This window comes from Cyanistes caeruleus, chromosome 20, assembly GCF_971803275.1.
Source record: "Cyanistes caeruleus chromosome 20, bCyaCae1.hap1.1, whole genome shotgun sequence".
Lineage (NCBI taxonomy): Eukaryota > Metazoa > Chordata > Aves > Passeriformes > Paridae > Cyanistes > Cyanistes caeruleus.
The window spans coordinates 4,780,650-4,808,586 of NC_141720.1; the positions used below are offsets into that span (position 1 = coordinate 4,780,650).

Sequence of the window (27,937 nt, forward strand, 5' to 3'; positions counted from 1 at the left end):
CCTCTGCTTCTGCGACCGGGACTAAGCAGCGCAAGCCGGCTCCAGCCCTCCCTCAGCGAGAATACACAGAATAAGTGGGAAATGGGTGAAGCTGCGGAGAATACACAGAATAAGTGGGAAATGGGTGAAGCTGCGGCTGTTTCCCGGCCCATCCTCACCGCGCCGCTGCCGGGGGCGGGACTCGAACCCGCGGCACCGGGCCGGGCCCCGCCTGTCCGCCAGGGGGCGGCCGCCGCCCCGCCCACCCGACATGAGGCGGATGCGGCCATTGCGGGCCGGAAGGGGCGGGATGGGGCCGGTCCGGCCGTGGGGCTCCCTACGGGCCGCCAAGGAGCTTTGAACCGGGACACGGGATCGCCATGGAGTCGTGGCAGCTCCGCTTCGACACTCTCGAGGCCCTGCGGCTCTCCAGCAAGGGCCAGTTGAGCTACTGCAGCCGCTGGCAGGAGGATGAGGTGAGGGCTCGCCCCGGGAGTCGGCTATGCCCGCTGGGAAACACCGCCCGCTCATCTCGGTGATTCCCGGGGCTTGAAATACCCCCAGACCGGGTCCAGGCTCGGGAGAGTGGGGTCAGGGATCAGGGCTGGCCCGAGGGGCTTCAAATGTCCTTCAAAAGTAGGGGAGTCCGGGAAAAGTACTGGAAAGATAGCAGAAAAAATGGTTAAATGGGATAGCGAGCTACGATGATTATCATCAGCAGCTACTGACTGTGCCGATGTGCTCATGGGGTGTTAAAGTTTTATTGGATGTTAAAGCTGTGCCGCATTCACGGAGAATGTTTTCTTTTAAGGCTGCCTTGGAAGGATGTGTGGCTCCCGTTGAGCTTTCCCCTTATTGCGGCTGGGTGCTGGACAGCCTTAGTGGGCAATTATCCCAAAAAATCACACCTTCCGGGACGCCAACGCCCAAACAATCCACTCCACTCCCAAAACGGGCGTCTGAGGAGAAGATCCCTCCTGGCAGCCACCGGAGCTCTTCACCACCTTCATCTACAGAGCCCAGTGAGACCAAGGTAGCTCTCTGATTATAATTCACGTGTTTATGGAGCAGCTGTGAAGAAAAAAAAAAAAGTCCTAACTTGCTGCTGTAAATTGTCAGATTAAGGCTGGTTTGTGCTCTGTTAATTTATGGGGAAAGCATCCTTAGTTTTAATTTTTTTGTAGCATGAGCAGGTGATGATAAAAGTAGTATAAACAAGATTTTCACAGAAAAGTGTTTCACAGCAGACCCAAAGCAAACTCCATTTTTCACCATAACTCAGGGAAACTAGTAGGGAAACTAATTAGTTGGAGTTGTGTTGTGTTATGGATTAGCAGCACAGGATTCATCCATTTGGAGGGATAAGGTCACAGAGGAGGGTCAGGGTTGCAAAAGTCCATGAGGTTCTCTGGAGTCTTTAAGTGACTTACATGTGTTCTGACTATTTTACAAGGCAGAAGAGTTGGAAGCTGGGCAATGAGCAATTGAGTTTTGGAAGTAATTAAGTTGATGAAGCCATTTCATGATTTCCCTCTGGAAAGGGAAATGTCCGCTGTTTTGTTCAATGATGACTTCACCACATGACAGTGATACTGAACAGCAAAGTTTTGTGTCATCCTGCCTTTAGTGAGACTTAAAAAATATATTGTGAGGAAAAGATACTAGTGAAGCAGCAAGATGAGATAAACTTCATAGGAGAGTCTCAGGACTCCTCCTGAAGAATGATTCAAAGTATAAACCTGTCTTCCCTGACTGTTCAGAGGACATGAGGGGTTGTCTGGGCTTTCTAGGTGTCAGTTGGCCTTTGTCAAAGTCCTTGAGACTCTTGGTATGTTTGCTCCCAGTTTTAGTGATTGGAAACGTAATTATCCCAGTGTTGGAGGATACTCAATATAGTGAGGTTGCACTGCTGGGGTACATAACTGCTCTTGAAATGTGTATTTGTTGATTCCTTTGTCTTTTTCTTCAAAAATAATAATTTAGGAGACTTGCTTTATCTGTTTTCCTCTCTTGAGTTGCTGATCCTTTGCTTAGTTGCTGATTTTTTGCTGACTATGCAGGAAAATGATCATCTTTGTCTCCTGGAAATAAATCAAGAAGTTGTTCCAGCAGCTCTGTCATCTAAAGTTGCAAAAGTCGAAGGCTGCATTCGAATGTATGAAGAGATACACAGGCTGAAAGCAAAGGTAAGAAAAAATGAGTGTGGGGATGTCTGTGAATCCCAGGAGAGCTTCACAGTCAGAGGTAACAGTGCAAGGACAGCAAGTTATAAATGTTGGGCAGTTTGATTTGTGTTTTCTTGTGTCCAGATTGTTCAGTGATTACCTTTGGTGCCCTCTGTAATGCAGGAGAGGCTGAGACAACGGCAGGAGGAGCAGGAGCAGATGGTGAGGGCAGCCTATGCTCAGGCCAGTGAGCAGCTGAAGCGCTTTGATGAACTGAGGGAGCTAAAGCGGCATCAGGAATTCCAAGAGTTGCAAGAAGTAATGGAGAAGAGGTGAGATTACCTCTGGTACCATTAGAATTTTATAGCATTTAATCAAAGTGAGGATTAATTCTTGTTTCTGACAATTCTGTGCTAGTCACTTGTGGTTGGAACTCACCGGCTGCTTGTCTTACATTAATTCTCCTGTTAGAGTTTGGCTGCCAGAGTAGATGTCTAGCTATTGTTGAGGTATCAGTGGTTAGAAAAAGACAATAATTGTGATAGCTAAAGTTTCTTTAGCTTGTTTTAAGATTAACTTACTGTGTGTTGGTTTGTGTTTTGTCTCCTGAATGTCTTGAATAGTTTTTCTGTCTTTATGTGTATTGTAGCTCAAAGGAGGCTCAGGGGCAGCAAGAGAAGTTGAAGGAAGAGCATCGACATAGAGCAAAGGTCTGAGACTCTTAAGAATTGTCTTTCATAGAAGACTATGACTGCTGGGTGGGACTGGAAAGACCAATTGATTTATTTGTATTTCCATGACACCCTGGAGTGAGGATGGATTTTCTGGTGCTATCTTGGGCACCTGCTGCCATGTGGAAATGCAGTAAAGACACTTGTGTCGTAGGAACAGAAAGGCCTTGTAAGGCTGCAGTCATCAGACCAGGAAGGAACTGTACAACTGGAGTTATTGAAGTATTTTATGACTCTTGTGTCTTTGTCACTCCAGATATTGAACCTAAAATTGCGTGAGGCAGAGCAGCAGAGGCAACGGCAGGAAGAGCTGGAACGTTTGCGCAAGGAAGAAGGCCAGGAGAGACTGCGTCGCCTTTATTCCATCCAGGAGGAACTGCTGCAGCTGAACCAGCAGATTGATCCCAACTACAGGCACAAAGACTTGCCCAGAATCGATCTGTCTGCATACAGCAATCGTGGCAATCAGATCTGTGGACTGGTGTCAGGCCTCATTCGCACCACAAGCGAGGTGCAGGCTCTGGAGTTGTTACCTTTGGCTGTCATTCCTTCATAAAGCTCCTGCAGTTTTCTTCAAAGGCAGCTTGTCATGAGGCCCTTAAATAAGATGTCACAGCAATGATTTTAGAGATTCATCCTATAAAGCACCCAATTTCAAAGGGGAATTCTTTCCTCTGGCACTTCAGCTGTTGTCTTGAAAATGGCTTATCAAAATGCATGAGAACTTCTACAGGAGAAAGATTCAAATTAAATTGCAGTAAACTCTTGGTGCTGTAAAGTTCCTTCTGTGACAGTGGACTGGTTCATTAATTGTTAAATACTGAACAGCTTATGATTCTCCTTTGCTCATAAGCTTTTCTGCAGTAGTTGGCTTTCCTTGACATTTTTTCCCTTCGGGGTGCGATACAAATCTTGAAAGATAAAACACTAATAAGGCTAATCCTGTGTTCCAGCTTGTCACTGCTGGCTTTCAGCAACTTTCAGCTGGCTTGTCACAGATGCTTTCAGCAAAGCAAGGCTGTGCCCTGGAGTTCACTTGCACCTGTCCAAGTGTATTCATTTTTGTTGTTCAAGATCTTATGAGGTTTAGTCATGGACTTAGATTATTTACAAATATTATGATAATGTACAAATAAATGAGATGGGGATAAAATAAGTAGTTAGCTCCCAGATTATCTGAAAGCAAATGTTTCAAAGGCTCTTTGCTCTTGCTGTTGGCCCTCTGACGCTGGAAACAAAGGTTAATGCTGTGTTACCTCTCATGTTTCTTTTCAGAAAGGGTTCCCAACTCAAGCAGATGTGGCCAGCACTGAACGAGCCTTGCAGGAGATGCGAGGGTTGATATCCAGCATGCAGCAGGAAATCACTGCAGCTCTAGAAGAAAAAAAGAGAAAAGATGAAGAGGAAAAGAAACAAAAGCAGAAAGAGTTAGAGCAAAAAGAGCAGATGAAGAATCAGACTCCTGCCCCTGCACAGCAATTGGGGGGAAAGCAGCAAAAGGAAGGTTGGTTAAACTTTTTTTAAAATCTTTTTTATTCCTTTGCCTTTCATTTTTTTTTTAGAATGAGTTTTCTCACTAGAGGTTTAGATCTTTCTTAGTTATCATCTTTTTTGTTTTTTTTAATAACAGGACTTCAAGTTAAAACAGAAGAAAGTATCATGCAATGGTACCAGCAGCTTCAGGATGCTGCTGAGCAATGTGTTGCTGCTTTCAGTGAAATTGGAAACTGCAAAGGCAACACTGAGGTATGAACAAATTATTAATACTGTTGAGAAGAGATTATCTTAATTTCTAGGGTAAATAGGATAGCACTCATTTAAAAAAAAAAATAAATTAAAACTCGATTGTAGCAGCCTGTGTTGCTACTCTGCTCATCCAAACTATTATAGATATATGCTTGTTTGGAAAGGAGTTTGAAGTTGCTTGTTTGTTCTCCAGGTGAAGAAGATAAAAACAAACTTGCAGAAAGCAGCTACAATCCCTGTGAGCCAGATCTCCAGCATATCAGGTCAGGAAAACCCAAGAGCTCAATCCCACTGAAACTCCTTTTGCTTTAAAGATTTTATCAGGGCACAAGCATATCAAGTGTTCCTGTAATTATCCCTACAGTAGAAGGCTGACCTGCACACAACCTATCTGTGCAGTAGGGTTTGCTTGTGTTTTGAAGGTCTCTTACTTCCCTCAGAGGCATCTTCACCTTAGGACTAAGTTTGGTTAATCAAAGATGCCCTTTGGAGTGTGGGTCTGGTGTTGGTGAGCTTGATGTGGTGTGGGGTAAGACTTGTCTGCTGTTCCCTTATCTTCTGTCTCCATACATCCATCCCTTATGTATTTGCAGGCTCTAAGCTGAGAGAGGTGTTTGACAAGATCAATAACCTGCTGTCTGGGAAGCCTGTTCAGACTGAAGGGCAAACTGTGTCAGTGACTCAGCATCCACAGGGGCTGGAGTTTGTTTATTACAAACTTGCAGAGAAGTTTGTGGTAAGGAAGTCTCTTCTTTGGGGTGGCACAGGTAGCCAGTGCTCTAGGAGATGCTTTTGGACACTCTTCAGCTATGAAGAACAAAGTAATTGGATGTTCAATTTGCCTGTCTTAATACAGTGAAAAAACCTAATTTCTCGTTCCCTTCCAGTCCTTTTTTTATTTATTCTAGGAGGAAAACTCCTTAAATTTCAGGCTTATATCATATGTATTTTGAACTAGGTAGTTACAGTGTTTGTGGAAAACAGTGTGATAGTTAATTTATGGTGTATCACAAAACTGTATATAGGCTCAAACCTTATCTTGGCAGAATTTGGGGGACAAAAAATCCCAACACTAAGGCTCAAGTGGCAAACTTCAGTCCCTGCTTTGTTGTTAGCACCTCTCAAGAAACGAAGTTGTTTTTTGAAGTTGGCAGTATTTTTCTCTTGTCTTTATTTGCAAAATTTGGACTGTTTGAAACGTTTATCCCTGCAGGAACAAATGCATGCAAAAATCAGCCCATGGAGTAAAACTATGACTGATTTGTAAACATTTGAAAATTATTGTTTGGGTTGAGAATATCTTTGCAGCCTGCACTTTGAGCCTGTGTTTTCTAATCCCACTTTTCTATGCTGAGATAGATTTTATTGTCATCCTCTGTGGGAGCTGAGGATATGCGGCTTCATCAGCTTTTCTATCCTTGGCTTCATAGCCATGGAAACATTCAGATCCTTTAGTAAAGGCTAACTACAAAAATGAGGACTTTTTTTTTTTATTTTTTTTTTTCCTGAGAAATAACTTCAAGGAATGATGGCTGACTTTCCTTTTCCACCCTCCAGAAACATGGGGAAGGAGAAGTATCTTTTCACCATGATTCAGCTTTCCCAATTGCTGTGGTGCTCTCAGGAATCTGGGAATTACATCCTCGAGTCGGAGACATCTTTTTAGCTCATCTGCACAAAAAGTGCCCATATTCTGTGCCATTTTACCCAGCTCGGAAAGAAGGGACTTCTATGGAGGAGTATCAGAGGTAAATTTATTACTGAGCTATTTCTGCATGAATTCTGCAAGGGTGGAGACTATTCTGAGTGAGCTTCACTTTCCTCTATCCCTGAGCACAAAGGCATTGGCTGTGCAGGTTCACTCACAAGTCTGTGGAAATCATCTTGTTCCAACCCCCCTGCCATGGCAGGGACACCTTCCTCTAGACCAGGTTGCTCAGAGCCCCATCCAACCTGTCCTTGAACATCTTCTTGCATGGGGCAGCCACAGTTTCTCTGTGACCTGTTCCAGTGCCTCACCAAGTGGTGATCCAGAGGGTAATGATCAGCCTTTGCAGGAATTCTTGCACGTTTTTGAAGAATCCCTATTCTCAGCAGAGTTGACTTCAAGTAAGCTAAGAGCTGCAGGGACTTGAGTGAATGTGTTTTGCTGTACTAAAACTAGAATGTTTTCTCATACTAAGGATTCTTGGATATGAAGTTCATGATTCTAAAGTGGAAGAACAAGATCATTTTCTTAAAAGGATGTCTGGAATGATTCGTCTCTATGCTGCCATCATTCAGCTCCGGTGGCCTTATGGAAACAAACAAGGGGTACGTGTGTGCCATTATGCTTAGAACCTTGTTACTGTCCCAGAAGTCAATTAAATGTATTGAAAGCTTGTTTTGTAGTTGAGGTGTGCTGAATTTAAACTAGTTCAGGATATATTTGAAGGAAAATAGTCATAACCACGATGAACAAAGCAATGCCAAGGAATTCATGATGGGGACTTTTACTTCCTTTACATTTTCACAATGATCAAGTTTTATGTCAAGTGTTATAAAGACAAGAGTCAATCAGAAGGTTGTCTGTTTTGATAATTGTGTTTTACATGTCATAAAGCAAGTGCTGAGTAAATTCTTTGTTGCTTTGTAGGCACATCCTCACGGTCTGAGCTATGGGTGGCGCTGGCTTGCACAGATGTTGAATCTGGAGCCTCTGGCAGATGTGACAGCTATGCTGCTTTTGGACTTCCTGGAAGTAAGTGGTGTGGATAACTGTTAGTAGTTAAATGTCACTAGTTTAGATGCCTTTTGGGTTCTGAAGGGATTGGTATGGGGAGATTCACAGCAGGTTTTTTAAACTTGTTCTTATTCCTTCAAAAAGGAACGTGAATATTTCCACGTTATTGCAAACACAGCTTTGGAGTTGAATGATTTCGAAACTGAAGTTTTTATAAACACAAATGCTACTGTTGTATTTGATTCTGTTTTTAGGCTTCTGGTATTTTAAAAATAGTTGTATAGTCTTATGTAAGGTCTGTTCTAAGTACTCGGCACTTCGCACAGTGCAAGGAGGTCCTGTGGCTGTTCCAGCCAAATTAGTTCATAAAACAGGATAGATTTTTCAGGCTGAAAAGATCAGAGCCTGATGGATATTAATCCTGTATCCTCAGATGTAGGCCTGTGCTAAATAAGAGCCATAGTTAAAGGCTGAAGTCAGGGGACACAAACACTGTCAAACAAGCACCTTCTCTGCTCTTCAAATGCTTCTAAAGAACTGAGAAAGTACACATGAGAGAGTGGGAAGTGAAATACCCCATGGGTGAATTCTGTTAGGGTGGTGAAGTCAGAGAAGCATTTGTCCTGTAAACTGTGGAGAAATCTGATGAATCACTGCACACAGCAGTAATCACAGTGGGGAAATGACCACAGAGTGCCCCAGCAAATGGTGTTAGAGAAGAGAACTATTTTTGGAAGGAGACTGGGGTGAAATGAAGGATAGCAAGATTCGTGTCAGTGGCTACCACAGTCAACAGGAAAAAAAGTGACTGTGGTAGTAGCAGTAACAGCATTTAGAAGATTTGCTTGTTTTAGTGTAGGTGTATTTCTTTAAATGTTTGAATAAAGCATTAAGTCGATGGCATGAACAGGTTCATTGCGGCTGTCATGCAAGTCTGAAACCTAATTCTATAATCTGCACTTTGTGCTTTTCTATATCACAGGTGTGTGGCAATGCTCTGATGAAGCAGTATGGGATTCAGTTCTGGAAAACAATGTTCTTTATCCAGAAATCCTATATCCCAAGGTATGATATCTGGGGTTAGGAATCTTGGTGTTTGCTCTGAAATGACTCATCCATGTTTTCCAATCTCTGCCATCCACCCCCACACCCACTTGTGAATCAAACCCAACTTTCTAAATAGATTTTGAAACGTGCTGTTGTTTCTGCAGAATTGAAGCTGTGACCAGTTCTGGCCAGATGGGCTGTTTGTCACGTTTGAAGAATTTTGTGCAGGTAAAGCAGTTTTGGGGTTTATTTTTTTGTTCATTTAATTTTCAGGTGTTTTGGTTTGGGTTTTGTTTTCTCCCATCACTGAATATAGGCATCATTTGAATAATGATGCTGGCACTGCTTGCTTCACACCTTATAATTCAGACCTGTCTCTGTGCTCTAACCCATATTTTGTAACTTTTCAATTACTGAATTATCTGAATAATAGTTATGATGTCAAACACCTGGCTGCTTTCTTAACCCTCATCTAATTTTTATCAATGAAAATGTATTTTGGTTATAAAGGAACATGAGTGAGAGGAGACATACAGGATGAGGAGAATTCTGCTGAGTCATTTCTGTCACAGCTATTTCTTATCAGTGGTTGCTTGTTTTTAGCACTTGTCCTGATTAAATGTATGGGGAAGTGACACTTTAAACTGCTCTCTGTAATGTTTGCTTAGCATTGCATTCTGCATATTTTTTTAATAAAGCTTGCAAAACTGTAAAATATTTGATTGTTTAAATTGTTCTGTGAATGTTGACTTAGATTATGATATTAAAATATGACAGCTTTGAAGTTGTACTTTCATAATTAATTCTGGTACATTTTCTTAGCAATGCTTTGAATGTATAGTGAGAGCTATCAGAATTTCTGAGAAGAGATGCTGAATTGAAATACACGTTTATTTAATATAATCTTTCTTATTTGTCTTTCTCTTTAATAGAAATGTCTAAAAGCAGAGGAAATTCCGCTACCCAAAGGCATTCTGACACCTTCCTTTTGGAGAACATAAATCAGTCTGTATTTCCTTTCCCTTTAATGTTTAATTCAAGAAGATTTATTTGTTAGAAGCTAATCTTTGCATTATATCTTTATGAGTTTTTGTATAATAAATTACTGAAACTTCAAGACTTTTCCTTCATATGTTTGATCATGTGGAAGATGCTTTAAATCCATTGTCCTGATGGCGCCAGAGGCCCTTGGACTGAAAAATTGCACAGTACTGTTCAGCTCATGGAAGTAAAAATACCTCACAGCTTTATGAACTCTTAACAGCATAATCAATCTCAAACTTACTGCTAGAACTTTATTTTTGTAATTCATACATCTTTTATAATTGAGCTGTAATTATGCTGATGGACGTGTTTGTCTCAACATCATCTAAAATCTGTGGTGAGGCTGGTAAAGGTTGAGCAGTGCTGACACTTGTCTCCCTTGGATGTAACTTCACTCCAGAAGGCAGGACTGGGTTGAAAGGAGGTAGACTCATTCCTCCAAAAGGTTTGTGGGAGAAAGAATACAATAAAAATACTATGTTGTTTTTTTCTGTTGGAGAGGGACAGTCAAGAAAATCCACAGCTCCTTGATGAATACAGGAGATGGGAAATCTGTTGGATTTGCAGTGGGCTGTCCTTGAACTCTTTTGGTGACCTCTAAAATGAGAAAATTTACTTCTGGGTAATACAAGGTAGTTAATTATTCTGTCACTATACTGTTGTAAGTTGAAAATGTTGTTTTTACCAGACTGGGGTTTGTTTTCCCTAGGGGTGCCAGGGTTTAAAGCTGTAAAACATGGAGTTGAGGTCATATGAGAATGTGAAATTGATTCTCTATATAGTTCTTGAGATTTCTGAGAAAAGGTTGTAACGTGCTTTGGAATTCAGGACTGTAAAACCCTTAACATTGTCTTTAAAATGTCTAGTACCTAAGTTAAATTTGCATTTGGTTTATGTATTTTGTAAACTGACTCTGGAACACTTTTGACTACTGTTACTTTGTGATTGTTCTGGGAAATTGGAAATACTCTCCTGGTGTCCTTTTTGCCAGATAACTCTGAAGCAATGCAACTTTTATTAGTATACTTGAAAATGTACTGAGTGGACATGTTTTAATTATATATTGCATATCCATAATTATGGTGGAGATTCACTTTGCCAAGACAGTAATTCGTCCTGTCTGTTAGAAACAATTGTCTGCCTGTGCCAAACCCAAGGAAGAATTTGATGATGTACTTGTGAAATACAATACTTATTTTTTTGCTGACGCCTACTTGGGGTTTCTAACATTTGTGGGGTAAATAAAAGTATATATTTTTATAAAAAAACCCAAGATATCCTTTTCTGCTTCAGTAAGAGCATCCACATATTTACTATTTTAAAAATACTACTAAGATTTTCTAAATTATGTGTGTGATTGATGAGAATCAATATTTATTTTTAGATGTAGCTTGAGGTTGTATCTGCTGCTTGAGCTGAGTGTTTGACTTTTTTTTGTCGTTTTAGCAGGTTTGGATGTTAGCCAGTTGGTGTTGTGAAGATGCAGTGCAAATAAGGTCATATGCATATATCCCTGGTAGTTTTACGTGTGTTGATATCAAATATGACCAAGGAGAGCACTGCAGATGTGGAAATACTGTGCCTTCAGGATGAGATGCATCAAAGTTGATGTGAGTCAGACTCCTGCTTGGAGACAGAAGTTGCAGGCAGTCCCAGGGATGCAATGTCACCATAAGTGCCTGTGCTTCCAATTAAGTACTTCACTCAAAGTGTTATTAATTCACACAGCCTTCAAACCCACTCACCACTTTGAGCCAATAACATTCCTGCTGCCTTCCAGCCCTCCAATCTCTAATTATTTAATTTTTTTTAGAGTAGAATGTGTCTATTTTAAACATTGATTTAATGCTAAAGGCTCATTTTCCTTTGAATTTATGCATCAGCTTTTCAGAAATAGCTTTCCCTTGACAGGCTCTTGCTGCCTTTTGATGCTGTGTCCTTGCCAGGCTTCTGGGTGACACTGCATGGTGCTTCAGGCAGCCACTCTTACCTATACAGCTGAATATAAAATTTATATATATATATATGTGTGTGTGTGTGGGCGGTGTGTATTATACATATATATAAATACATATCAGTATAATACAAAACTAACAGAGCTGCTGCTTTGACAGTGGCTGGATGCTGCACAGGGGACCTGTCCCCACCACTGAGCCACAGAACCTCGACTCACTGAGAACCAAACTGACCCTGACGCTGGAGAAGGGGGCAGAGACCCCCTCTGCCGCCCCTCTGCACGGACATTTTAACCGATTTCCCCTCTAATCTTGTGATTTTGTGGTGCCCGAGGCCGGTCCCTACAGGGCACAAATGCCCTCTGCTCCCTCCTCCTCCGCTCGGCTCTTTCCGGAAGCGCTCGGTTCCTTCCGAAACCCCTCGTTCCGTTCCGGACCCTCTCCCAGGCTATTTTCGCACACCTCGGTCTCTCCGGAGCTGCTCGCTTCTTTCCGGACTCACTCGGCTCTCTCCGGTGCCCATCGTTCACCGGCGGACATCGGGTGGGCGTGGCCTCTCCCGATTCTTTCCGAAGTCCTTCGGCTCTTTCCGCCGACCGGGCAGGGCAGCTCTGCGGCGCTGACGTCACCTCCGGCTGGGTTATAAAAGGGCGGGCGCGGGCGGCGCGCGCGGTCCGTGGCGGAGGGCGCGGAGCCGGCGGGAGGTCCCTGCGCACCCACAGACCCGGTGAGGGGATGGGGCGAAGGGTGGGCGGAGGGCGCCGCGCGGCCTTCACCGCGTCCCGCTCGGGCTCACCCAGCCCCGTACGCACAGCCGGGCACAGGTGTGGGGGTGAGCCGGGGGAAGCTGAGGCCGGCCCTGCCTCCGCGGACGTCCCGGCCGCCGCTCGTTCTCGCCCTCTCCGTATCCGCCGAGCGGTTCTTTATCGTGGTGCGCCGCAGAGCCGGGCCCGGGGTCTCCCCGCGGCCCTCGGGCGAGCGGATCGGAGCGAAGGGCGGGGGCGCGGCGCGGGTGAAGGAAGGGCGGGCAGGGAGCGGCCGTAGTCGCCCTGGGCAGCGCGACCCGCGGCTGGAATCCCATTCAGCGCCCCGGGGAGGGACAAACAGGCGGAAAATAACATCCCCGGCGGGTAACAGCCCCTGCCCTGACCGCCCGTCCCTTCAGGGGTGCCACCCAGCATTTCCCGGGGAGAATTCCCGGGGGATGGAGCCCCCTGCGCTCCGCGGCGCCGGGAACCATCGCACAGCAATGGCTCCCGCGGCTGCCCAGCCCTGTCCAAGGTCAGGAGATGCGGCGAGGAGGAGGAAGGAGCGATGGAGGGGCCGGGGCAGCGGGGAGAGCCCGCTCCGCAGGGCCCGGGGGTCTCCGGGCAGGGATGGACACGGGGGTGGCTCAGCAGAGCTGACAAGCAGGGAGGCATTTCAACGGAATCTCCCGACCTCTGTTCCTTTCTTATATGTGTTACTTTGTATGTAGGGCAAGGTCTACTGCTTCCTTTGTAAAAGAATCAGGATTTGTCCCTGCACTGGTTGGTTGGGTTTTTTTGTTGCTGTTTTTGGGTTTATTTTGTAATTTAAAATAAATCCAAGTCAAGTGTTTCTCAATTTGTTAACCACATACACCTTACCTGGCTACAACAATATAAATCTGCATTGCTGGGTCATAAATATGTGCCAATAGGGCAACCATTTTCCCTGATATTGGAGGAAAACCAAGCAATTATCATTGTATATTTTTTCAGCAGGTTCATATTGGCTGTTCAGGATTTTTTTGTAGCTGCTTTATCATATACCAGGTTCGTGTTCCAGTCAAAAATGTACGTGACTTTTGAGCAGTCTTTCATACATATTTAAATAGGTTTTGAAGAGCAGTTGTCTGGAGATGGCGAATGAACATATCAGGGAAAAAAAAAAAAAAGAAAAACCAACCCAAAAAAAGCCAGCTCAGCCTGATATGGTTCTGTATCTTTCTGGAAAACAAATAATCCATTTTCTTTTGGCATTTTTGTTTTCAGCAAAGTGCCAGAAGATTCCAATGACTGTGTTCACTGAAAGGCCTTAGTCAGGGATTCAGATTTGTTCAAAAGAAATTTTAAATCCCACTGTGGGATTTTCATGCATTTATATACAAGTAGCAGAGAGTTCTTCCTTGAAATCTTAATTTGTCCTTATTTATGGATTGTGCAGAGAAGATAATGGACAGAAGGTTGGAAATGGGTTGCTTTCTGCTGCATTGTGTGCAGGATCTGTAACTGTAATAATGGAATTGTTAAGCTGTAGCAAATACTTGATCCAGGATAACAGGTTACATTGTTCAATAGAAGTCGTTTATTTCAGTTCTTGTTGAAATAAAAAACCGCACTATCCATACTGGTCAGACTGAAATCAAAATTTTATTTAAAGAAAGGGATTTAGCTGTAATGCTTATGTGAGATCTATAGTTCAGGAAGTTAAACATGATTCTGGTTGATTTTTTCATAACAAAGGTAGCAAGAATAACAAAAATGGTGGTTACATTTACGCATTTTAAGCATTTTTTGCACATTTTTCTCCTGCACAGCTGTAGGATAAGAGAGGCCTTAATGCTCTTGGAGGAGAATTAAGGAGGAGGGTGGTACCTCTTGGTGAGAAATTTGTATTTCTCAACTATGACATTTACATCTAACCTTAATAATTTAACACAAATAACTTGGTATCTTCACTGCCTTTTTTTGGTCCATTTAATGTATTTATGGGGTTGTAACTGTTTTTGTCATAAATACATTGCTTTTTGGAGACAATTGATCACTTCCCTTTTATCGGAGGAAATAATACGAATTCCTCCCTTTTCTCCTCTACTTGTTAGTGTAGTGTGGGAGTTTGTTTTTTCCATTTGTCCCTGGAGTGAGTGTAGGCAGCAGAAGAATGGGGTGGAGCAGACTGCAGATGCCGTGGATGGAGACAGACTGTGCGAGCATGGCCCGGGCTGTGCTCCCAGGGCTGCCCATGGGTCCAGCAGAGGGGGAATGTGCCGGCTCCCTGCTGCAGCTGACACAGGTGAAGCTGTGCAAATGTCACAGAGACCTCCGCAGCTCCAGCAGGCACAAAGGCACACACACACTGCTGCAGTTTTCCATGGAGGGATTGCAGCATGTCCGTGGGGTTGGGGAAGGCAAGGACATTTTCAGCTGAAAATTCAGTGGATTGGACTCACTTAACAGCTACGTCTCCAAAAATACCTTCTGTCACAAGTGCTACTTGTCCATTTTTTGTTGGAGCAGTTGAAAATCAACATTTTTATAGATACTTACTTTCCAAACCTTCTGATTGAATTTGTGTCCTCAAATTAAGCCGTCACGCTTGATTATGCTGAAGCAAGAACTGTCATTTGCCAAGTCCAGATAACTTGCTTTACTTTCTGTTTTGACCTTCAGATTATGGTAGTTTTTTGGTTTGTTTTGAACTGTCTGGAAAGGTTAGTAGTACTGAATTAACTAATTGTCCTGTTGATATTGTAACCTTTTTGCATGAGGGGGGTCTGTCATTTTCAATAGCTTGGGTAACACTAACACCAAGTTGTTTTATGTGACAAGAAAGCAAAAGGAAAGTGATTAACAGATACTGTGACAGAAAAATTTCGGCCATATCCTTATGCTGATCATTAGTTGAATGTTATCTTGATTTCCCCCTCCCTTTTAGACTCTACATTCTTCCATCATGTTGTCATCGTTTCGTAAAGTCAAAGTCCAGGTATTTTTCCGTAATGCATGAAGTGCCCTTGCCACACTTGCCTGCCTTTATTGCAGTGACCTGTTTGTAACAAAAGCCACTCGTTTGTATTTATTCTATACAGCAGGTGCTTTATTTGCACTTAGTGTGAGTCTGATCTGTCTTTCCTTTAATACTTTGAGTTGCTTAATTTCTGTCTGTGATGCATGATGTGTGAACATTTTATAGGAGATTATAGTTCAATATAATCAGGTTTTGATACTGATTAATTTTCCAAGAGGTTTTTATTTTAAAATGTACTTGAGCAGAATCTTTTTCTTTATAGCATCTGCAAATCAACCATGAGGAGATTTACAGTGTAGAACATTGTGCATTCTAAGTTGGTTTTGGTTCCTATTCATCCACTTGCACAAATTTATAATCCTTGAGTTGTTGTGGTGTAACTGTTTGCACACAGTGATGCTTCTGTTTCAGTGGTGGTAAAATAAACAGGATGTATGGATCAGACTTCAGCTGGGGAACACAAGCAACTGGATTTTATTTGGAAATAGTAGTGATGTAAATGTTTATACTGCAATTAAAATTATAATGGAAAGATAACAAAATAGGGATGAAAAACACTGGGGTTAATTATATAATCTTGCATTACCTGTAAACTCTGCATTTCTGCAATGCAGTCAAGGTAATTTGCTTTCTCAGGAGTCTCAGCAGAGTGCAGTCCTTGCCAGCCCTGGATACTTTAATCAAAGGTCTGTGATGTTGAAGCAAAAGCAAATCCAAAAAAGCCCCCTTCTATGTAAAAACACCAAATTCAAATAAACAATTCAACTACTCTTATTTAAATAATGGAATTGAGATTTTAAGATTAAATGGCTAAAAATGAACAGGTCTTTATGTGTCTACATATTTCAAAAGTGCATAGTTGAGGCTGTGCTCAAACCTTCTTGTCAGCCTAAATCACCAGCTTTGCAACCACTTTGGTTTAAATAATTTACATTTATTTTTTCTTCTAATGTGACAATTTCTGTGTCCCTGTGTTACCTGCTTTTGGGGCTGGTTTGGATTTTACCTGTGCTGTGGTTAGTCTGTAGGAGTCTACAGCATCAAACAGCAACTTCAGCACATCTTGGGAGTTTTTTGGTGTTTGTTGTTTTTTTGGTGTTTTTTTGGGTTTTTTTTGTACTGCAGTGCTTGACTGATTTTTCTGGCTTGGAATTTGTGGAGGTTTGGGATTGTTAGTGACCTTCCTTAATAGCATATTTGGACATAGTGTTCTGCTGCATGTAGTCTAACCTTAAAATGTCTTTATTTTGTACAGTTAAATTCAACAAACCAAAAAGCCAGGCATTAATTTTGTCCCAATAGTGTTTTAGATTTCTAGAATAGGATATGGCATTCTTTAACTCTTTCTCTGTAACACAACATGCTCAAGCTCCCTTTGCAGTACATGTTTTCAGAAGGATTCTTTTTGATTTTCCAGCAGTACAAGAACTTATGGACTTCCCTAAAGCAGGCAGTCATGGTGGTTTGTTTCTTCCCTGGTGTTTTGAGGGAGCTGTGAATGGGAGAAATGAAATCTGGGGAAAATGTGTGTGTTTTTTTTTTTTTTTCCTCCATCCTTTTGAAGGTTATTTTCACATCCACTTTCTGCCTAAAGAAGAAAGATCAGCAATCTGTTCCCCTTCCCCAGGAGGGAGTAGCTGCTATCAGTTAAATCTTCTTTAGACAAGATTGATGATGTGTGGTGTTGATGAATATAAAAAAAAATGCATTGAGCTGTTCATGTGTGCATACTTGGGAAGCAGGAACGTTTTGGTAGGGAAAATGTTTCTGTTGCAGGCTACTGCTGAGGTGATGTATGCTGAATATATGTAACACATCAGGACTTGTCTTAAGGAAAATTATTTTACTACTTCTGAAGATCTTTATATACTGATATATGATAGTTTTCCAGGCAAAGGAATTTAATTTTTTTAAGCTTCATGTAATTGATATTAAAAATACACTAAAATCTTCTGCCTAGCACTGAATGTATTTCACATTTGTGCTTTTAAATCCCTGAAAACATGTTTTGGTAAGGGAAATGCTGACAGCTCTGCTGTGTGGCACCACTGTAATTCCTGTTGAACCCACCTCAATTCCGCTGTTCCCGAACTTGAATGGTGTTGCTGACATCATCATTGTTGCACTGCAGTGTCTGTAAATACCTGCAGCTGTATATTTTAGTGTGCTGTTATGTATAATTTTTATTGACTGGGGAAGGCATAGATGGAAGGATGAGAGGAATGAGTTTGTTTTGTTGTTTCAGGTTTTTTCCCTTAATTTAACTACTACTTTTTGTCGGCTGGGTTTTTTTCCATTTTGAGTAACATCACCAAAACAGTCCAGTGTGAAGAAGCACTTCTGATTTTTTGAGTTAAGACATAAGCTGATCTAATGTCAGTCTTACAGCATGAAAGGAGGAATGAAATGTCACCTGGACAGCCCAGACCCACTGTCTGGGGCCTGGAAAGTTCCCTCAGCCCCATCCTTATCGCCCTGCGCCGGCTGTGCCGGGTGGGGCTGGAGGGATGACACCGGTTATCTGGGGACAGCCTGGCACAGTCACATCCCAGTGCTTTTCACCTTCAAAACACAAAGCACTTGGTGGAATTCGTGCAAGAAGTGCAGAGGTGTATCCTAGGTGTCTTCAAACGCTGTAGTTGAACTGGGAAGTTCTGGGAACGTCTTGGAGGAGTGCTTGGTATTCCAGGGAGTGCTGCTGTTGGAGGTGATACATGGGAGGAGGGAGGGAGACTGCATTGTTCTGCAGCATCCATGACTTTTGAGTTCTGAGCTCCCTGGTGGCTCTGGCAGCACAGACACTGCTGACGTCGGCTGGGGCTGCAGGAAGAACAGTCCATTATTGCTACACTAAAGCACTTCTTTTACAATTGACTCTCTCCACTGTAGTTACAAAAAGAGCCTTTCTTTTAACCAATTCCAGCAAAAAGAGGAGCCAGATTGCCTGGCTTGTGTGGTGAGAGGCAAACCAGCTCCCAGGGTAAATTACAGAAGGTCTCCCATTTGGCTTTCAATATTGTAACAATATTTGAAATGATAATTTAAATAATTTAAATATTTCCCTAGATTAATAATGTAAATAAATAATTTAAAATGTTTTCAAATCACTTTGTGGAGGTTATTTTTAATATGGAAATGCAAATTGAGTTTTATTATACAGTGAATGAGTGCACAGTGTTCCAGAGACTGACCAGGATTTAATTTTCTCCCAGCACTGCCCAAAACCAGAATCAGCAGAGGGGCTCCAGCCATGCAATACATTAGACCAGCTGCCACTGTGTTATTCCAGAACACAATACAGTTCAAAAGAAGTGTTGTTGGGATTCAAACACAGCATGACAGGGCAGGAAAGGAAGTTTTTAGCAATAGTTTCCTTTCCTGGAGGAAAAAGGCTGTTTGAAAGACTGCTGGAAAAAACAGCTGCTTTCTCAGGGAAACGTATCTGTGCTTGAGCTCGAGTTATGTTCAGGGGTTTGAGCTTTTAATACTCAGATACACTAATCAAGTGGAGATTTTGGTAGCACTGCCAGGCAAAACCTGGGCTTCGTTTATGTAACACAGTCTGCACACACCGGGGTGGTTTTTTTCCTTGCCCTCTTTTGACAGTAATGAGTGGAAGAAAAAGCAAAGCTGAATTTGTTTCCTTCCTGCAAGTGCCGCAGTGCAGTTGGGGCTCAGAGTTCATGGGAGCATGGAGTGCTGCTGGCACGGCTGTCCTCTGGAGGGTGGGGACCTTGGAAGGGTAGCTCAGGAATGTGTGGATTCGTCCCCATATGTTCCTTTCTATCAGATTGTCCTTTTACAAGTGCTTGGAAACATGGCCCTTGTAGATCACTTTCCAACCTGTGGAGTTTTCCATACAATTATTCAAGATACACGTCTAATTAAAGCATACAGCTAACTAATGACTAAATAACAATTTAATATTTAATGATGTATTTTAATTGATTGCCTATGTCTTTTAGTCTGCAGTTCTAGTCTGGGTTTCTTCCCTGTCTGATAGGATTGAGGAGAAGTACCTTTAGCTTGGAGATTGCAGAATTGATGGTAGAAAAGCATTAAGTGAGTGACTCCTGTAAACACTTGTACATGAAGACATTAATTGCAAAATTGTTCAGGCACAGAGTGTTTGTTGCAGCAACCTCTTGATATGCAGTTAGTTGTTAAATAAGAGGTTAAATATTCAAACTTCAATGATAATATTAGTTCCACTTTTAAAATTTGTATTTTGGTTCTATTCTAGTGCCCAGATATTTGAATGAAAATCAAATTGCTTTTTGAAAGATTAGGAACTGAAAATGAAGGTTGTTGCAATTTTAATAAAAAAAGAGAAAAAGCAGATCAGTAATTAGGTCTTTGCTGCCTGGGGTAACAATATTAGGTTTAAGTACATAAGGCAATATGGAAGGATTTTCAGTCAGAGCAAGATCATTGGTTAAGCAAAATGTGCCTTGACTTAGTTGTCTAAGGCCAGATCTGTGAAGCCTCTTACTGGCTTTTGAAAGGTTATACAGAGAGTGGCAGGATGGGTTTGTAACTTTTTTTAATTGAGTGAACAAAGAGATGCATCAGACAGAGATGTGGGTCTATATATGTATGTAAGTGTATATGGATACATGTGGGCCACTTAAGTGTTGCTTAAAGAAGGGTAATATTCTTTAGTTTAGCATTGAATATTTTAAATACAATATTTCAAGGTATTGTATGTTGTACAAGAAATATTTTTTGTCTGTATCTACACATATTTGTGCACAAACCCACATTTTTAGCTGTTGTATTGGACACTTGCATGCTACAGTTTGAGATGACACAGACTTTATATGACTGCAGCCATATTTGACCAAACCAAATAGGTGTTAAATGTCTTTGTAATTTTTCATTTATCACTTTCTGCTAGAAGTCTGATTTTATTTATATTTAAGATACTTATATTTTATACACGTACCTGCACACAGAGAAAAGACTGTAAGTAAACCAAATGTGATTTTGTAAAGTCATCTTTTTTTCTGCATGGATCTCTTCCTGATCTATCAGTGTTTTATAAGACAAACATAATGGGATTTTATTTCTGCTTTCAGAAAATGGACCCAAGTGGTGTAAAAGTGTTGGAGACAGCAGAAGATATCCAAGAGAGGCGTCAGCAAGTTTTGGACCGTTACCACAGGTTCAAGGAACTCTCTTCTCTAAGGCGTCAAAAACTTGAAGATTCCTATCGATTCCAGTTTTTCCAGCGTGATGCAGATGAGCTTGAGAAATGGATCCAAGAGAAACTGCAGATTGCATCTGATGAAAATTACAAAGATCCAAGCAATTTGCAGGCAAGTCCTCTTGCCACTTTATATTTCCTGTACTATTAATTTTAAGGCGTTACAGGTCAGCTGGGATAGAACAAACACAGAAATGAAACTTGATCTGAGAGTGAAGAAAGATGGATGCAAATACCCATGACCTTGCAAAGTGCTCTTCAAAAGCCTGGCTTTTTTGCTGATGTAGTTGGAATATTTCTAATAATGGATTAGATGCTACATCAGTATAGAAAAAGTTTCTCAGTGTAACACAGTGTAAAACCAACTTTATTTAATCCTAGAATTTGTTGGATGCCTTAACTCTGTGAATAAATGTGAATTATCACTTATTGTTTCCACAAAAAAAAAAAAAATACAAAAGATAATTTGTAGAAAATAAGCTTGTATGGATATAACTAGCTGACATGTTCTCAAGGGTTTGAACACTGTCATGTGCAAGAGCAAACACAAGAAAGAAATAACTAAAACTGGGATGTTTGAATCCACCGGTGGTTCCACCACATGATACAACTGATTTCAGCTGTGTAGTTTTATTATTTGTTTGTCAGTCCTGAATATGCATAAAACAGACTTAAAATCTTGCTGCTGGGGAATGTGGAGGAGTCCCTGCACCAAATCTCAGTTGCATTCTTTGATGTTTTCCTTTCAGGGGAAGCTGCAGAAGCACCAAGCCTTTGAAGCTGAGGTGCAGGCCAATTCAGGAGCTATCATTAAACTGGATGAGACTGGAAATCAGATGATTAATGAAAGCCATTTTGCATCTGAAACCATAAGAGTGAGTTTTGAAGCTTTTTTCCCTCCCCCACTCTTACAGGCCTTTCCTTAAGCACTTCTTTCAGATTACACAGGTAACTCTACATTCAAAACCTTTCTTAAAAATTATACAGGTATTTGATTAGTGAAATCACAAGAAAATTTGTATTTGTAAAGCTCAGTAGTGGTTTTCTCTTTCATGAGCACCTAGCTCATACCTTCTTTTGGATCTGGTTCTGAGGAGAACTGTTTCAAGATGAGATGTTTTTGTAGTGATTAGCAAACTTAATTGATAAGTTCAGCATTTCATTCTAACTTGCCTTTACTGGTTCAGTCCTTCACGCCGTACCGGACTGCCCAGCGCCCGATAGTCACGGCCACCCAAGTGGGGTCCCACATACGAGTAGGTGAAGCTTGTGGCTCTGCAGTGCAACTTGTTTTTGCAATGTCTCCTTCCTTCCTTGGTTGACAGTTTGCATCATCCCTCTGGGCAGTGCTCAGAGCTCTTTCCTCCCTTGAAACCTCTTGAACTGAACTTTCTGAGTGGATTAAGTGGTATCCACCCATGTTCAAAAGCTTCTCTTGAATTACTTTCAGGATTCAGGTCTCGATGAGCAAAGTTACAGACAATGGGTGGAGCAGTTACTTTCCTGTTTTGCAAGTTGTGTGCATGTGTGGGAGTGTGGTTTTAATTTTTGCTGTCTATAAAGTTCATAGTGGCTCCCAATAGTTTTGAAAGGCCAAGTGCAGCCAGAGAAACTCAGTATTAAAACTAATAATTGCTCCTAGTATGTCCATAACATGTCACTTCACAATGTTAGTTAAATATATTAACTGTTTAGTGTTAAGAGAAGTTGTTAAAATACAGTGAAATGGCATAAGTTTGACCTGAAACAAATGTATTGTCTTAAGAAAGAATAAATTCCCAAAGGAATATGCAATTCATTTATTGGCAGCTGACTTTCATATAGAAGACCAAACATTTGAAGGGGAGAGCAGCATATTTTTGGTATGACTTCATATTAACATAGAATTTAAAACAAATTTTATCTCATGATGTTTAGCTCATAGTTATGTAAAGATAACTATTTGAGAGCTTTATTAATTAGTAATAACTGTCTAAATAATTCAGAAATTTCTTATTTTGTGTTACAACACTTTACATAAATTGAAAAGTATTTACTGGAGATATAATCATAAGGTTTGTCCCTCACCCTTTGTCTAAAGTAAGATTTAGGATATACAACTTCAGAAAAGTAAATAAATCTACTGTTAAGGACAGGAAGGGAATAAATCTCATCTTCTTTGACAGGAGATTTTAATAACAACATCCTTTTGTTTCAGACTCGACTGCAGGAGCTGCACCGACTATGGGAATTACTGATGGAAAAGATGAGAGAGAAGGGAGTCAAATTATTGCAGGCACAGAAGTTGGTGCAATATTTAAGGGAATGTGAAGATGTCTTGGACTGGATCAATGATAAGGTGTATAATTACCTCCCTTTATTGTGTCCTTGATGGGAAATTTGATGTGTTTGTCTGGAAAATTTCTGTCAGCATAGAGTTGCTGGAGGTCAAGTAGTCTCAGAAAGCTTGTAAAGGGACCTGTACATTTTATTTAGTTATTCACATTGCATCAGCAGTAAGTATGCAAGCTAGTGCTGTTCTTCTGCAGCCACAATAAAAGTTCTTAGTCTAAGAGGAAGCCTGTGTGTTGGAGAGTACTTTTAGCACAATTAATCCATTCTTTGCTTTGAAAAGTCAAAATTCAGGTTTTCTCTAAGGGAAATCTTCAAGATGTAAAAGCAAATATTTTTTTAATAAATACTCTAAACTATTTGTTTCAGAAAGGAGCCAGCCCAAGCAGCAAGCAGTGTGTAGATAGTTACTAAATGATTGGAATATCCTTAGATATGCATTGTAAGGACACAAACTGCAGGAGGACTGTTGGCTCTTGATTCATTAAACTCGAAAGGAAGCAGACCACAAACCGCAGTATCAAAAGGAAAAAAAGTCACAAAATAATCACACTGATTTCCTTAAATAATGGTTTGCTGTTTCATATCACTGTGGGTTCAAGCTGAAAACACTGTATAACTGTTACTGAATACAGCACTGCACTTCTTGTGCAGAAATCTTGCATCAGAAGCCTACAGCAAATGCCCATAAACAGTGTAAAAAGGCACAAATTCTAGTCCCTCTGTGTGCTAAGAATTTGTACTTGAAAAATTAATATGACCAAGGAAGATGAAAAAATAATCCTCACTGATCTTGCATATTTTCTGCAATAATGGGTAGGTGTTGGGGCAGGGAATGGAGTTTAATGAAGAAAGTTTGTAGTTTCTGACCTTAAACACTGTGATTGTCTTTGACCTATTGAAAATTAGGACAGTTTGCTTCCTAATTTTTAATCGTGATTTCCCATAGGATATACTGAAATTAACTTTTTTTTTCCAATGTGCTAGGAAGCAATAGTGACATCAGAAGAACTTGGACAGGACTTAGAGCATGTTGAAGTTTTGCAAAAGAAGTTTGAAGAGTTCCAGACAGACCTTGCAGCTCATGAGGAAAGAGTAAATGAAGTGAACCAGTTTGCTGGCAAACTTATCCAGGTAAGCATTTATGCGTGTTGAAAATCTCTCTTGGCAAATCAGTTACTGCAGCAAACATTTGTCTTTACCCTCCCCTCTTTCCCCCCTGGTTTGGGGCAGATCTTTAAGCTTTGCATCACATGGGTGCTTGGCTATCTTCACCTTAAATGGTTGCCATTTGATTCACTTTTACTTGTTCTGAACAGCCTGAATAACTGCCCCATCTGGGAATGTTTCTGAGAATGTGGAGAGTAGTGATTAGTAAGAGAAACTTCATATTGGGGTGCAAATTTATTTCCCTTGGACAAGGGGGTTTGATATCTCTTCTGGTTTGATATCTGGGGCCTGATCAAGGATGGAGGCAGGACAGGAAGTGTTTCATTCCAGGGAAAAAGAAGTTACTGTCTGTAGTGCTCTTCCCATGGACTAATTAGCATATAGGGAAAACACTACAAGAGTATTGAATGTTTGTATAGTGAAATTTCAGGGAAACTATTGAATTGGGTGATCACCTGGAAAGGACAGAAATTATAAATTGATCTCTTGAAGACCAGCAGCGTTTTGTCAATGGATGTAAAACCAAAGAACATATGAAAACAGTGTTTTTCCTTTGCTTGGCAGGAAACACACCCTGAAGAGGAACTGATAAAGTCCAAACAAGATGAAGTAAATGCAAGCTGGCAGCGTCTTAAGGGACTTGCCCTTCAGAGGCAAGGAAAGCTCTTTGGGGCAGCTGAAGTTCAGCGTTTCAACAGGTACGAACTTGGCTGGATCTGCTGAATGATGTAACCCTTGTGTGGGTGTTTAATGATGCATTCAGCTGCACACAGTAGTATGAGAAGAGCTACTGTCTCCTATGGCTTTGCTCTGCTCTTCTGCATGACTTGCTGAATGAAAACCTCGTTGTTCTACAATTGCTTTAGAATGGTCATTCTGATGGAGCTTTTCAGAACTTGTCAGTTTTATTCATTCCTGCTAATGGCAGTTTTGCTTTCCTTTCCTCTGAGGGCTTTTTTCCCCCAGTTCTGTCCTAGATGACCCTAAAAGGGTGTGCTTTTTTTTATTGTATGTCAGCCCAATTGTTCTGGAGGATTTTAGCAATGTCTTTCTATTCTCCATTTTACAGCATTTTGAGATTTGCTGTAATTAAGTTGGAGAAGGGTCCAGAGTGGAAATGGATCCGCTCTACGAGAATGCTCAGTGGTGCTGTAATTCCTGGTTTGCATCTGGTGACAGTGGTCTGTTAATATGCTTCAAAGTTTCTTGAAATGCAAAGAAAGTCTTATTTATTTGTTTTCTAAAGGATGTTTGTAGTTGGCTGCAGTATTTATATATATATATATATAAAAATATATATATAATATATATACTGGGTTTGTATGCCAGTACGTCTGGCACACATATGAGAGTGCATCCTGCTTCCTCCCTTTTTCCTCATAGGACAAATTGCTTTCAATTTGTGCTTTGTTTTGAAGGGATGTGGATGAAACAATCAGCTGGATTAAGGAGAAAGGGCAGTTGATGGCCTCGGATGATTTTGGCAGAGATTTAGCCAGTGTGCAGGCATTACTGCGCAAGCACGAAGGCCTGGAAAGAGACCTGGCAGCTCTGGAAGATAAGGTACCCCCATGAGATGTATTTTACCTACAGTTTAAACAAGGTAACTGGCTTGTAAAAGAATGGAAGCTCACTCACAGTTTGTGCCTGGGTTTAGGTGAAGGCCCTGTGTGCAGAAGCTGACCGTTTGCAGCAGTCTCACCCAATAAATGCTTCCCAAATTCAAGTGAAACGGGAGGAGCTCATTGCCAACTGGGAACAGATCCGGACGCTGGCGGCGGAGAGGCACGCCCGCCTCAACGACTCCTACAGGTGGGTCACTGCAGCAGGACAGTGCTCACATTTGACAGAGCACAGAACAAAGAGGTGCTGTTTCCAAAATGTTGGGATGATTCTGAAGTTTTCAGAGCATTCTCTTCCACCAAATTCTATTTTACACTAACTTATTGTAGTAAAATAAATATTTATATGATTGAAAAATTATTGCTGCTTTTTGTCATTCTCTGGGTGTGGATCAACTATGAAACTAGACACAGTGATGTTTTAGGACATTTGCTATTTTCTCCATCTGAGTTGAGATGTGCCTTTTGAAGTACATTATCTATGTTTCAATTTTGCTGGGAAAAAAAAGGGTTTTTTAATACTTTTATTACAAATCTGTTCACTAGTCTTTAAGAGTCTCTATGAAGACTGAAGTATATTGTTTGATATATTGTCCCAGACCAAATGAATTCTCTGTTTCTGTGGTAGGTTTTTTTTTGCTGTGGAATTTGTCTTCATCCAGTCTTGTGTCTGTACTAACCTGGTCTCTTAAACATAACCTGTTGAATCACTGTTGAGAAGCCATGCTAAAACAAACTAATCCTGATATGGTGGTTAGTTTACATCCTTTCTGGTTTTGTTTTTCTGCCCTTTGTTCCTTCCCACGATGTGGAATTTTTGGCAGTGGAGACCCACACCAATAATCTTTTCCTTTACTGTCCCTGCTGTAGTCTCTTCAGAGCAATTAACAGCAAATGTTAAAAGGAAACAGAAACTGATCACTTTTGCTGATAAGTATTAAACATATGCCAAAGGAAACAACTAAAGGCATTCTGGAAGGAATGTGAGGATTTGTTTGCTTGTTTTAAGGCTAAGGCATGTGCAGTTGAAATTTTCTGTCAGTTCTCTCCTCCCCACACTGTTATGGTTGTGACAGAAGCAGCCCTGTGGATTATCTTGAGAACTATATTTTGATTTCTGTTGTTCTCAGTGTGCTGTTACGAATATTAATTTTACTTACATTTTGCATATTACTTGTATTGTATCTTTGAGACATTGATTTAGAACCCAACATTTTCATAACTTATAAAGAATTATTTTTGATTGAAAGCATATTTAGTTATTTAATATTCTGACCACATTTTTGTATTGTTTTATTTGTATCTGAGGAATAGCTTTTATGCTTGTAACCCTTGCTTTGGGGAAAGGGGAGAGAAACTCTGCAAATTAATTATTCCAAATAATTTTTTCCTTTGCTTACCTAAGGCTGCAGCGCTTTCTCGCGGACTTCAGAGACCTCACCAGCTGGGTGACTGAGATGAAGGCTCTCATAAATGCTGATGAACTTGCCAATGATGTGGCTGGGGCAGAAGCCCTTCTAGACAGACATCAGGAACATAAGGTAGAGTGGTTACGCAGCCAAATCCAGTCAGCAGCCCTCTGATTTGTATGTCTAACACAGTCTCTGAGTCAGTGTTGTAGCACTGGAATGCTTTGATTATGCAACTAACACGGTACTGATTTAATATTTTTAAATTGTTTCTAGATGGTAGATATATACTAATTACTAAGTATTTAAGAATGCATAGGATACTATTTTATAAAAAATAGGCCTGATAACAGCCATTTGGATTAATGACTGTTTTAGTTCTCCATCAAGAGGAATTCCTATAATTAAGCAGAAAGATAAAGCTCAAATAAACTTATAGTTTCGTTTTAATGGAGGAATTTATACCTACCTTATGTGTATTGTAAGGTAATTCTGACACTGTGCTAAGCTACATTTTGGTAACAGCTTTTTAAACATCTCCTTCCATAGGGAGAAATTGATGCTCATGAAGACAGCTTCAAATCTGCTGATGAGTCAGGCCAGGCTTTGCTCTCTGCTGGGCACTATGCTTCTGATGAAGTTAAAGAAAAGGTAAGTTGTGAGCAAGAGCCCCTAGAGGAATTCTAGCTCTTTCTTCTGTCCCTTAATTTAAAAGCATGATCACATCAAGAACTGGAGATTTCATTGTTTAGACAGGAGGTCATTTTCAGTTCAGTGCTAACCACTTTTTTAGAGTCACAATTTGATTTTACATTGAGATGGAAGTGAACTAGAGTGTTAAGTAAAATTATAACATATTCCTTTTCCCAATGGATTAGTTGACCATCCTCTCAGATGAAAGGTCTGCCTTGCTGGAGCTGTGGGAACTCCGCAGACAGCAGTATGAGCAGTGCATGGACCTGCAGCTTTTCTACAGAGACACTGAACAAGTTGACAACTGGATGAGCAAACAAGAAGTGAGTGCACATCTTTGAATTCT

At 41.0% G+C, this 27,937-nt stretch overlaps 2 protein-coding genes and 1 long non-coding RNA gene across 35 annotated transcripts in view; 2 read left to right on the top strand and 1 right to left on the bottom strand.

The window, feature by feature from the left end:
• The first annotated feature begins 183 nt into the window (after positions 1-183).
• GLE1 (GLE1 RNA export mediator) lies at positions 184-10,702 on the top strand. The gene is made up of 16 exons (XM_023938145.2): positions 184-455; positions 791-1,012; positions 2,040-2,165; positions 2,328-2,476; positions 2,794-2,854; positions 3,132-3,386; positions 4,151-4,379; positions 4,506-4,621; positions 4,815-4,884; positions 5,215-5,357; positions 6,179-6,369; positions 6,805-6,934; positions 7,257-7,361; positions 8,326-8,408; positions 8,555-8,618; positions 9,323-10,702. The coding sequence occupies exons 1-16, from the start codon at positions 360-362 to the stop codon at positions 9,389-9,391; spliced, it is 2,109 nt and encodes a 702-aa protein (XP_023793913.2). The 5' UTR covers positions 184-359; the 3' UTR covers positions 9,392-10,702.
• Positions 967-11,936, bottom strand: LOC147649696 (uncharacterized). Its single transcript, XR_015278144.1, has 3 exons — positions 11,852-11,936; positions 4,132-4,249; positions 967-1,050 (listed from the first exon to the last, which is right to left on the bottom strand). It is a non-coding gene; the product is annotated as an uncharacterized LOC147649696 (long non-coding RNA).
• A 44-nt stretch (positions 11,937-11,980) lies between these two features.
• SPTAN1 (spectrin alpha, non-erythrocytic 1) overlaps positions 11,981-27,937 on the top strand; it is a 46,172-nt gene continuing 30,215 nt past the window's right edge. For 10 of the 33 annotated variants that reach the window (XM_086858023.1, XM_086858026.1, XM_086858017.1 and 7 more), the window contains exons 1-11: positions 15,071-15,118; positions 20,239-20,478; positions 21,116-21,241; positions 22,564-22,704; positions 23,685-23,831; positions 24,432-24,565; positions 25,286-25,430; positions 25,525-25,679; positions 26,895-27,030; positions 27,448-27,549; positions 27,777-27,914. In XM_086858023.1, coding sequence (XP_086714149.1) covers positions 15,086-15,118; positions 20,239-20,478; positions 21,116-21,241; positions 22,564-22,704; positions 23,685-23,831; positions 24,432-24,565; positions 25,286-25,430; positions 25,525-25,679; positions 26,895-27,030; positions 27,448-27,549; positions 27,777-27,914 — 1,497 coding nt within the window. In that variant the 5' untranslated portion in view covers positions 15,071-15,085. Of the gene's footprint in view, positions 12,117-13,131; positions 13,186-15,067; positions 15,119-20,238; positions 20,479-21,115; positions 21,242-22,563; positions 22,705-23,684; positions 23,832-24,431; positions 24,566-25,285; positions 25,431-25,524; positions 25,680-26,894; positions 27,031-27,447; positions 27,550-27,776; positions 27,915-27,937 lie in introns of those variants that run through there. The other 23 variants (XM_086858030.1, XM_086858043.1, XM_086858047.1 and 20 more) reach the window with 8 other exon arrangements.